The sequence below is a fragment of the Centrocercus urophasianus genome, unplaced genomic scaffold (assembly GCF_019232065.1).
Source record: "Centrocercus urophasianus isolate 14NV4802_14NV808 unplaced genomic scaffold, USGS_Curo_1.0 seq_20, whole genome shotgun sequence".
NCBI lineage: Eukaryota > Metazoa > Chordata > Aves > Galliformes > Phasianidae > Centrocercus > Centrocercus urophasianus.
In genome coordinates this window covers 1,291,462-1,302,929 of record NW_024884756.1, presented here as the reverse complement: position 1 = coordinate 1,302,929, position 11,468 = coordinate 1,291,462, and the positions used below count along the sequence as shown (strand labels likewise).

Sequence of the window (11,468 nt, the reverse complement as noted above, 5' to 3'; positions counted from 1 at the left end):
TCCCCTGTCCTCTCCTCTCCTCTCCTCTCCTCTCCTCTCCTCTCCTCGTTCTTTTTCGTGTTGGTGTGGCTGAGCTACCTGCCCACGGCTGAGGATTCCTCAGAAGGTGCTTTCTTTGCATGTAGACATTTTTTAGTTTTTCACTGTTTCAGTGTCAGGAGCTGGAGAAAAGCCTTGTCTAATGATCCAGGCGTGTGTCTGCTGTGCTGGATTGGTATTTTTAGATCCTGGCAGCTGTCCTTGAGAAAGTAACAGGTCCCACTTGCTGGGTGGATCTGGTTTCAAATGGCCTGGGATCAGTGCAGTGATGCAAAATGGTGCCCACAGAGAATGAATTGCCAGACTGCCAGCCATGGAGCAAAGGTGGGGGAAGGGAGCTTGTGCCCTGGCTGCCAGTAGGCCTGGCCATGGCAGGTTTCAAGAAGTTACATGCCCCAAGAGAGCGAGCTAGCAAAGCCTGACTCCAAAGGAGCTACTCAGTCCAGTGCCTTTTGCAGCCTTTAAAAATAAGCCACGCACCTCAGGAGCACAGCTGGAAGGCAGACACTCTAGCATGCTCTGATGGTGAATGTTGTGATAGGAAGTCCTGCACTCTGCTTCTCCACTGGGATCTTCCCTTTCAAGCTGCTGACCATGCTGCAGGCTCCCAGCTATGTACTGGGAATAGAAGATAACTGTGTATATGCTTGAGCTCTGAAGCTGGGCTTATCCAGCCTCCTGGTGCGACAGGCTGGAAGAGCAGCCAGGGTGCCCACCGCCTATCCCTTCAGCTTTTAACAGATACATCTGGTCAGAGTAGTCAGCTATTCTGGATTTAAAATTATTTCTCCAACCTTGGAAAAGGCATTTCTTAGGTCTTGTACCAATGCTAACATATTTGCAAAAGGTGCATTTTTCCATTGCACTCACTTAGTGATACAGATTTACATCAGCTTGTATTTCTGCACAGCAGTTTGGCAAGGCACCTACAGGTTCCCTGTACTGGCCATCCCCAAGACTGGGCAGCAATTACAGTCACCCCCTTTCTACTACCTCCCAATGAGAATCAGTTAGGTCTTCTTGGGATGGGTTGGATTTCATGTAAATACATAAAATCATATATAAATATGTGGATATGAGAGAAGTGAATGGTTAAACAGGAAGCATTTTCTGCAAGAACTGAGAGCCCAGAATCATGAGCAGACCAGACACTTCCTTTCCAGCTTTGCCTGTTCTATTTACCAGCCACTCTGTGCTTCTGTGGCGCTCTGCTTTGCCCATGGGGACAACATACTGCAAGTAAACACTGCTGTGCCCTCTGCTTCCTTTTATTTCCTGTCTACGCTGTACCCATGACAGAAGAGGAAAAAGCTCCAAATGACACAGCCAAAAAACAAATCTCTAAAGTTGTGCTGACAAGGCCTCTCCTTACGTGCCTTGAAAGGTGGCATCATGTTCTTGATAGGAAGACACTGAAGTACCAAGGTTTCTGTCCCTTGCAGTAACTGTTCCCTTGTGCACACAGTGTTACAGCTTTTGGACTGAGGCCATGCATATAAAAGCCTACAGACCGATGTGCCTTTTTGCTCTGGATGGGACCCCACCTCTGGCCAGCAGTCCAGCACAATGGTCTGTAGCTGGGGAGCTCGTTAAATCTAGCCCCACCAAATCTGTGGTGACAGCAAACATGACAGCTAGCATGCTGCTCTGGTCTGTCTTGTGCTATTATCAGGCATAGCTATAGGGAACTGAGATGTACATCTAAGGTGGATTTTGAGCTCCACCTAGCCCTTGTGTCTGGTTTCCAGATCTCATCCCTTTGACTCAAAGAGATCCCAGCAGGCGTTGAGTCACATTTCCAGACCAGCAGCCAATTAATTCTAGGGATGTTCCTTGGCCTCACATCTGTCTTGTCTAATGGCATAAGGACTGCAGCAGGGGAAGGTGGCAGTACTGGCCAGCATCACTGGCTTCTGAAAATCCCATCCATTCCTTTCCCCTTCGGATCTTTTACTAGGCAAGGCAAACTGGTTTGATTTGCAGATTGCACATCTCTCCCCTGCATTACTCCTGCCCAAATAGTTACAGGAAACCTTATTTGCAGCCAGTCTGGCATTTGTGGACTGATGCCCTGTCACAGAGAAGCAAGAGTGGAAATCGAGGAAAGCCAGATGGATTACCACCACTCCCTCTGGCACTGGGAATTCAGATGTGCAGGCAAATGTGTTTCCAGCACTCAGAGAGTGGCTGCGGTCCACAAGGAGTTGCTCCAACAACTGCCCTCGGAGGAAGCTGGTCTTGATGAGAGCCACATTCCTTGCAAACCTTTTGCACCTCTGCATATCTTGCTACATCAACTGCACTTCCAAAGTGCTGTGCCTGTATGGGCACCCTACAAGCCCTCTGCTCCCTTCTAAGGGTGCACCTTTGAGCTCTGTACTTGCAAATACCTGGGGGGCGGGGGTTACACACAGTAGCAGATTTTTGGTCAGAGCCTGTTCCTGCAGATTTCCTGGTCACGTCTTCATGGCTTGCCTTTTTGCTGACAGCCACCTCCATCCATCCTCAGCACAGCTCCTCTCTCCCCAACAGCAGGAGACACAGGGAGCCATGCTGCAGGGAAAAACAGGGAAATATGATTGCACAGAACTCTCTCTGCAGTTTGAGTGATGGGTAGACCTTGTTTAACCTAAGAAAGATCCTGCAGCCCACCGGAGCAGCTTCTACCCCCTGAGCTGCGGGTGGTGGCTAAGGGCTGAACAGTGATGGCACTGCCTGTTTCCAGCACATCTCTTCTGGAAGTAGGAGTGCCCAGATCCGTGCACCAACAAATGAGCTCTGTGCTTTTGGAAAGAAACTTGAGAAGCAACCAGGGCTTGGATCCATGGTGCTGTGGGGAATGGACCAAAGGACATTTTGGCTGATGATGATGAGCTGGCAGAAGACAAACCTCACAGACTCCCTCAGCCCAGAGCTTCGTCCTGCTGAGCTCCTCACAGCCAATCACGGAATTGTTTGAATTGGAAGGGACCTTTGCATATTATCTGGCTCAAATCCCCTGTGATGAACAGGGACAGCTACAGCACAATCAGGTGCTCAGAGCCCATCCAGTCTGATCTTGGGTGCCTCCAAGAACAGGACATCCACCAGCTCTCTGGGCAACCTGTGCCAGTGCTTTACTACCCTTACTGTAAAAAATTTCTTCCTTATATCCAGTCCATATCTCCCCTCTTTTAGTTTGAAGCCATTTTCCGGTCACAACAGACCCAGCTAAAGAGACTATCTCCTTTCCTGTAGCTTCTAGTTCCTTTAGATACCGAAAGATCTGTCAGGTCTCCTCGCAGCTTCTCTTCTCCATGCTGAACAGCCAACAGCTCTCTCAGCCTGTGCTCTGAGGCAAAGTGGAGCATTTCTGTGGCCCTTCCCCGGACATGCTCTAACAGATGCACATCTCTCCTGTACTCAGGGCTCCCCATCTGGACGCAGTGCTGCAGGTGAGGTCTCACAGCACAGAGGGGCAGATCCCCTCTCTCCACACTGCTTTTGATGCCGCTCAGGCATCACGATGCATAGACATGATGCAAACCAGGCTGGCTTTGCGCTGTGAGGGCACAGCGGTGGCTCACGTCCAGCTGCCATCCACCAGCACCCCCAGGTCCATTTCGGCAGGGCTGCGCTCCATCCTTACACCCCCCAGCTTGCACCGATGCCACGACCCAGGTGCAATACGCGGCGCAGCTCCACGAGGAGCTCCGGATTGCCGGCCGGGCCGAGCCGAGCGGTTCTGAAGGAGGAATCGCTCGCTGAGAGCCGCCTCCTCCGGCCGGGGAAAACCACCTTAACGCGGAGGCAGGAAGCGGCGGCGGGCACCAATCAGGCCGGGCTGGGGAAGGGAGGGCCGCGGCGGCGGCGGAGAGGAGGCCGCGATGTGAGCCGGCTGCCTGCGGGCGGATGGCCGAGGGCAGTCCTGCCGGCGGCGGGGCCGCCCCGGGGGAAGCGGCGGGCGCCCTGGGCGCTCCGGGCGGGCCCGCAGGTAACGTGAGGCGGGGGAGAGCCGCGGGGCGGCCGCGGGGAAGCTCGGAAGCTGCGGGGGTCCGGAATCCGAGCAGCCGCCCGCCGCGGCGCTCAGCCCAACGCCCCTCTCTCCAGCGCAGGTCGGAATCTGAAGGAGTGGCTGCGGGAGCAGTTCTGCGACCACCCCCTGGAGCACTGCGAGGACACCCGGCTCCACGATGCAGCCTACGTGGGAGATCTGCCCACGTTGAAGAGCTTGCTGGAGGAGGAGAGCTTCCAGAGGTGAGGAGGTGCTGAGGGAAAGACGCTGAGACCTGGAGCGTGCACAGAGAAGGGCAACGGAGCTGTGATGGTCTGCAGCACGGGTCTGATGGGGAGCGGCTGAGGGAACTGGGGTTGTTCAGTGTGGAGGAGAGGAGGCTCAGGGGAGACCTCATCGCTCTGCAGCTGCCTGCAAAGAGGTTGTGGTGAGGTGGGGTCGGGCTCTTCTCCCAGATAGCAGGGGTAGGAGGAGAGCTGGTGGCCTCAAGTTGCTCCAGAGGAGGTTCAGTTTGGATATTAGGAACAGTTTCTTCACAGCTGCTCACGAAGGCGATGGGGTTGCTGTCCATGGAGGTGTTCCAGACCTGTGGGGATGTGGCACTGAGACACGTAGTTAGCGGGCATGGTGGGTTGGACTTGGTGATCTTAGAGGTCTTTTCCAACATGAATGATTCTACGATTCTATGACCCTCCTGGTCCTGCACTTTGGCCACAACAAACCCAGGCAAGGCTGCAGGCTTGGAGCAGACTGACTGGAAGACTGTGTAGAGGAAATGGGCCTGGGGGTATTGATTGATGCTCGGCTGAACATGAGCCAGCAGTGTGCCCGGGTGGCCAAGAAGGCCAATGGCATCCTGGCTTGCATCAGGAACAGTGTTGCAAGCAGGAACAGGGCAGTGATTGTACCCCTGTACTCAGCTCTGGTGAGGCTGCACCTCAAGTACTGTGTCCAGTTTTGGGCCCCTCAGTGCAAGAAAGACATTGAGGCCCTGGAGTGGGTTCAAAGAAAGGCAACAAAGCTGGTGAGGGGTCTGGAACACAGGCCATATGAGGAGTGGCTGAAGGAGCTGGGAATGTTCAGCCTGGAGAAGAGGAGGCTCAGGAGAGACCTCATTGCTCTCTATAACTACCTGAAGAGAGGTTGTAGTGAGCGGGGGCCGGCCTCTTCTCTTGTATAACTGGTGATAGAACTAGAGGGAATGGCTTCAATCTGCACCAGGGGATATTAGGGTGGAATTTTTCCTAAAGAGTGGTCAAGCACTGGAATGGGCTGCCCAGGGAGGTGGTAGAGTCTCCAACCCTGAAGATGTTCAAGGAACGGTTGGATTTTGTGTTGAGGGACGTGGTTTAGTGAATACTATTAGTGATGGGTGGATGATTGGACTGGATGCTCTTGAAGGTCTTTTACAACCCTTGTGATTCTGTGATTCTCTCCCTCCTCCCCACAGCCTGCTCCTTTTGAACACCTTTCCCACTGACAGAAGTGCTGTGCTCTGTTTCTACAGGAGCTGTCTGGTGGGAGGCTGCTCTGCTCACACCTGAAATCAACCCCGTGTTAGTCTCACTGGAGGCAAATCTCAGGCCACTCTGTGAACTTGCGTTGTCCATGCACAAACTCTTTTTGGATCATGATGGAAATACAATACCATGAAAATAAGAGTCTACATATAATGAGAAAAACATACAAAAGGGGTTATAATCAGTTGTAAACCTGAAACACCCTATGTTACAAAATCTACCCACTGCTTAGTCTCTGACCATGGGGATAGTTAATTAATTTTCCTGCAATATGGAGAAAAATGCTTAGAGTGCACAATGTTTACTTGCCTTAGAAACTGTCATTTCAGCAAAAATTGAGAATGAGCCAACCCCTTTTTCTGTACCTAGACAGCTCTGCTGGGCCTCTGGTCCCTTGGTCTGAGATTTTGCCTTCTTTTTTTACTGTGCTGCAGGACCAGGCAGCCCTTCAAGACAGTGATCTGACCCAGGTTTCTGCATGAAACAGCAAAGATTGACAGGACCTGCAACACCATCACACAGGTGGTGGAGTGAACAGAAAAGTGTTGTCTTTGAATGCAGTCACTGAATCATTAAGAGTGGAAAAGACCTCTAGGATGAACAAGTCCATCTGTTGACCCATCACCACCACTACTGGGTGTAGGGTGGAGATGCCCAAACCTGCTAAAGAGCACTTCTACAGGGTTTCTTTTACTCCTCTTCCGAAAACATGTTTGAAGAAAAAAAAGGTTGTGGCATTGCTCTCTTAGCAGGTTCCCTTAAGTGCAGTGTATGAAAAGTGTTCTGTCCTGTTCTTGTTACAGAGGCCAGGACAGAGTGAGCTAGAAGAGCAAATCCACCACCACTCTGGCTAAAGGGCACTTCAGCCAGCATGCATTGGTCTTGAAGAAATCACTTTCTGTTGGCACATTGCTTCTAAAAGAGTACTTGCAGGGATTTACAGGGAGTTGGGGACTGAGGCCTGGATATTTGAGACATATGGGTCTAACCAGATCTGGATTACTGTACTGAGTGTGACAAGTAGTACAAGTAATTTCAGAGGGGATCCAAGCAGCTTCCTGCCAGACAAGTCTTATACAATTTGAATAAAGCTCTTCTGGACAATAGGCTAACAATGATGCCGATGATCTACTTCTGCTGTTCTGTTTAACGTGGCATCTCTCTCCAAGCCAGCTCCTTTCTTGCTGCCAGGGCAGTGTTTGCACGCTTTTGAGCTTCCATGGATTTGCGTTTATGTCATTGTATGGTGCCAGGCTGAGTTTGTGGACATGCCAGCAGTGTGATAGAGGTTTATACCTGAGTTTCCACGCGTTTCTCCTCCTGTAGTTCTCTTCTGTTTTCCTGCTGCTTTGTCAACCTTCTGCCACTTTTGAAGCAGCTTTAATTAAGCAGTTTTGGTCCCTGGCTCAGTCACTTCTAGTGGGGTCATCTCCCCATGGAAAGGGAGTAGAGGGAAGGGTTTCTTTGGTCATTTAGCTGAGTTTTAAGGAAGAGTTTGTCCCTCATTGTGCATACGAGCAGTTCCTGATACAGCAGTGCTGCACTAGAGCCCATAGTCCAGGCATGCCGTATCTGCCACAGCCTGCTGCAATGGAGACAGGCTATCGGCAGGAGCTTTTCAGAGCTGCTGTAAAGCCCCCAAAATGTGGAGGGTGCTGTTTGTGCTGTCCTGTGGGGCTGGGGCAGGTGGGGTGGCAGAAGGTGACCGGAGACCTCTTGACCCCGTGTTTCTCACTAGCCGGATCAATGAGAAGTCGGTGTGGTGCTGCGGCTGGCTGCCCTGCACTCCTCTGCGCATTGCTGCCACTGCTGGCCACGGCCCCTGTGTCGACTTCCTCCTCCAGAAAGGGGCTGAGATCGACCTGGTGGATGTGAAGGGGCAGACCGCCCTCTACGTGGCTGTGGTCAACGGGCACCTCGAGTGTGCCAAGATCCTGCTGGAAGCTGGAGCCGACCCCAACGGCAGCCGGCACCATCGCAGCACACCTGTCTACCATGCAGCGCGTGTGGGCCGGGCAGACATCCTCCAGGAGCTGATCAGGTGAGAAATATGCCCTGGAGTTGATCCCAATGGGGTGGAGAATGGCTTTGCCTTGCTTTTCTTCTTCCCTTGGATCTTTCCATTATGCGGCTGGGGTATCCGTTCGCTCCTCACCTGCCTGCTTGGCACAGCTGGGCAAGAGGAGTGCTGTCCGGAGAAGTTCCTAAAAGGGTGTTAGGTGTCTTTCCCTTTGTTTGGGCCTGGTGACAGATCCTGTTTCTGTGTCCACCATCCACTATTCAGTCTTGCAGGCCATCTTCCCCTCAGCTTCTGTCTCGACTGCTTGGCTCCTGTTACTACTGCCCAGTGGCCAGCTCCGCACTCCTATTGCTCATGGCATGGATCACCCAGACAACCAGAAAGCATCTTTGCTTAGTTCTGCTGCTCTGAACACATTCTGTCCTTGGGAACAAAGGCAGCACAGTCTGTTCTTGGCTGCCAGGCACGTGCCCATCAGTAGGACACTCGCCATGCACCACGCCAGCAGGGAGTGGGCTCAGGGTCCAGCAGAAGGCTGTGTAAGCTTGAGTTTCCTTCCTTTGGCATGCCGTGATACTTCCTGTCTTCTAAATTGGAAGCTGTTTGTACAAGGGACCATGCTGAGCAACTATATGAGCCTTTGATGCCAAATAATAGTGGATTATAGGGGGGAAATACAGGTTGTAGAAAGGGGTAGTAAAAGAACAGAAAGTTTATTTGGATTCACAGAGAAACACTCTCCAAGGAATCCCTTCAATGGCTGTAACTGCTAGCAAATAACAGCAGAAAGGAGTTTTGCTTGCGGGCAAATTAATTTTCACACAGTGCAGCTTTAAGGAAGCTGAGAAGTAGAAAGAAGGGGGGAAACTGTTCCCACTCCTGCAGACTGAGAGAAAGATGTCGCATTGCCACGTGCTTGCTGGTACGGGGCTCAGCATAAGTATTGCATTCCCCAGAGCCTCCCCTGATGTCCACTAAGGCAGGGTGAAATGTAGCAAATGGTATTTCAGCACATGGAGAGCTGATGCATTGATTTATACGTCTGCTTCTTGGGATACCTTGCCAGCAATATTAAAAGCAAGATTTTGGAAAACTTTCAGGATTAAAAATTAACTGGAGTTTGTCCAATGCCTTTTTATTAGATGATGTCTCTCCCAGGGCTGCTAAGCTAATACTAAATTGTCAGATTGCCCAAAATTTCAACTATCTCTGAGTACGGATTTCATAGATCTCTTCAGAGTTGCTTGCTTTAAAATGCACTCTTATGTTACAAAGCTCACTCAGAGATTTTTAGAAATGTTGCTCTGAAGGATTTAGCAGAAGAAATGCAACGAGGAAGACGCTTTTACTGAGATATGAGAAAATATTTCAGAATATTCAACTTGACAGAGTCTCAGTGTTCTGAAATGAAAGCCCAACCAGTCAAGCTTGCTGCAGGTGTCCAAACATCACCTGGTTCAATTTTCGTAATCATAAAGCAGCACAATCAGGATCCCTGAATCCTGCCACAATTGCTGTACCAGCTAAGCAAGCAATAATTGAAATCATATCCACTCTAATAGTAAATACACACATAGCTGTGGAATGGAGATCCATTCTATAAGACAACTGGCAGAAATATTTGCAGTTCCATTTCCAAGGTATAGATTACTTTCCTAACAGCTTGTTATGGGATCGACCATCGTACTGTATTTCCAGCACAACTGAGGGATGACCTCTGGATGAGAAGGTCCTTCTGCTGCGCTGAAAGCAGCAAAAAAGCAATCTGGCAAATCCCACCGGTGCCTCAGACAGGTACCTGACTCTGAAACAGCAGAATTCCATGTTTTGGGGAAGTGGGGGACTGAGAATAAGAATGTTGACGGCAGTAATGAGAAGGGATTAAGACTGAAATGAGAGTCAGATTGCTATGTGGTCAGAACCATGGCCGCAGAAGGCAGTGGCCCCATAGCCATCCTGTGAATGTCCCATAGTAGCACAAATGATCCCATTCAAATGCTTGCGTAGTCTGATTTTAAGTGATTTCTGTATCTATAGGGAGCGTGTGTGATTGCCTGTGCAAAACAGACACGTTTTCTTATTTTGCTCTCAGTACTTCAGAAAAGCATAAAGTGATGCAAACTCAGCAAAGTGCTGTGGGATTCTCCAGAAGGTGGGAATGTCCCATTAAAGTGCAGTGAACTGGGAAGCAAAGCTCGGTGCTGTGGCTGTTATGGCACTCAGCAGTATCCTACTGCCCGATTTTTTCTTGCTTTTCTCCACCCTATAGATCTCCTGAGCTCTTAGCCAAGATCCTCATGCTTGGGAGATCTTGTGCATTAGGGTAAAATCACCTCGTATGCCCTTTGCAGGGCAGGCAGGAAACCTCAGGCAGGTTTCCTTGTTCTCCATGTGCTTAATTTAAATGAGACGTAGAATCATCCAGCGTCCCAAGTTGGAAAGGACCCATAGGGGTCTTCACGTGCAACCTGACTATTCCTATCCTCTGAAGTGCTTGGCTAAGAATTTAATGGGTAGGGACCAGTCTCTACTGGGATCAGCAAGAGACATGCTTGCAGTGAGGAAGAATCTGCCCCCACGTGGTTTCCTTATTTGTTTTTTATTAACTGCAGAAAGGAGTATTGTGTGCTATCTAGGAAGACAGAAAATCTATTTCTCTGAATGCTTGATTTGCAATTTTGAGAGGGGGTCTGGTGACTGGAGGAATGTCTTATTCCCCTGTGGGAAAGAAACAGGGCTTTGCTTGATCTATAATACTGCGATTAAAACTGGTTACACCTCAGGGGATTGTATTGTCTTCTTTCTTGTTCCAGCCCAAGCTGCACGTGAAGCAGATGGGGAGCTATGGTGTCCCACTCCTTGGGTGTTACCCAGCCTGAGGGAAATCAATGCTTGTTTCTGCAGTCTCTTATTTGTGCTGCATTACCATTTTTTGAATTCCGTGTTTTTCTAGAGTGTGACACCTGACCCTTTTGCTCTCATTTTTTTGGCTGTTTCCTTCATTTCCTCCAAAAAAAACACCAACAACATTAAAAAAAAAAAAAGATTCAAAGCCAATACGCCCTGTTTTCTGTTCTGTTCTGTTTTCTGTTCAAACTTACAGCCACCTGTACTCCCAGAAAAAAAGTTATTCCACTGATGTTACTTTCTATACCATGATGATGCTGACTTCCTTTGAGCTGGGCTGTAGCCTGCTTGCCCTCCTTTACACCACAGCAAGCTGGCACCTACCTTGCTTTGGCCAAAGGGCTTATGGAGCAGTTGAGAGACGTGAGCCTATGTAGCAAATATGTGAGGTATTGACTTTCCTTTGCGGTAGCTTGAGCCATTTGCAAAAGACTTGAGAGGTTTTCTGTTGCAGCTTCTGGAGGTCCCTGCTTCAGTACCCAGAGTGCTGGCCAGTGATCTGTAATCTCTTATGCAATGTCTCGCATTATATATAACCTGTAAATTGAGCTATGCAGGATGGATGGGGAGAGCAGAACGTCTGACAACATTTATTTTATATTGTTCTAGTTTCTGACACGCTTAGAGTTGGCGGGTACATCCTATCAGCTGAGATAAACACTAGAGAAAAGGTCTTTCTTTGACTCGGATGGGATTTTTGATGGGATTTCAACCATCCAAGTTTCTTTGGGAGCGGGATTTATCATATGTGTTTCACTGCTGAGCACTGATTTCTGTTTCCATTTCCCTGCTGTTTGTGACAGGCAGATCAATTGCTTGTATTGCTTTTTGGCCTGTTTTGTACTGGTGGGGAAGTTACTTCACTGCATCTCTTCAACTGAGTCATTTGGAAACATCCCCTGCTTTCCAGCCAGCCCATTAGCATCCAACATTCCATGCTGCTGGCTCAGGGCTGAGCTGTTCCTTGTGCCAAAGCTGTGCTTGGCAT

At 49.7% G+C, this 11,468-nt stretch overlaps 1 protein-coding gene across 9 annotated transcripts in view; it reads left to right on the top strand.

Annotated features, from left to right (window-relative positions):
• The window catches only part of ASB1 (ankyrin repeat and SOCS box containing 1), a 34,400-nt gene that overhangs the window by 16,374 nt on the left and 6,558 nt on the right, over positions 1-11,468 (top strand). For 8 of the 9 annotated variants that reach the window (XR_006169439.1, XM_042822247.1, XM_042822244.1 and 5 more), the window contains 2 exons: positions 4,129-4,275; positions 7,292-7,594. Coding sequence is in view for 8 of the 9 variants with exons in the window: in XM_042822247.1 (XP_042678181.1) it covers positions 4,129-4,275; positions 7,292-7,594 (450 nt within the window). In the remaining variant the exon portion in view is untranslated. Of the gene's footprint in view, positions 1-3,930; positions 4,013-4,128; positions 4,276-7,291; positions 7,595-11,468 lie in introns of those variants that run through there. The other variant, XM_042822251.1, reaches the window with a different exon arrangement.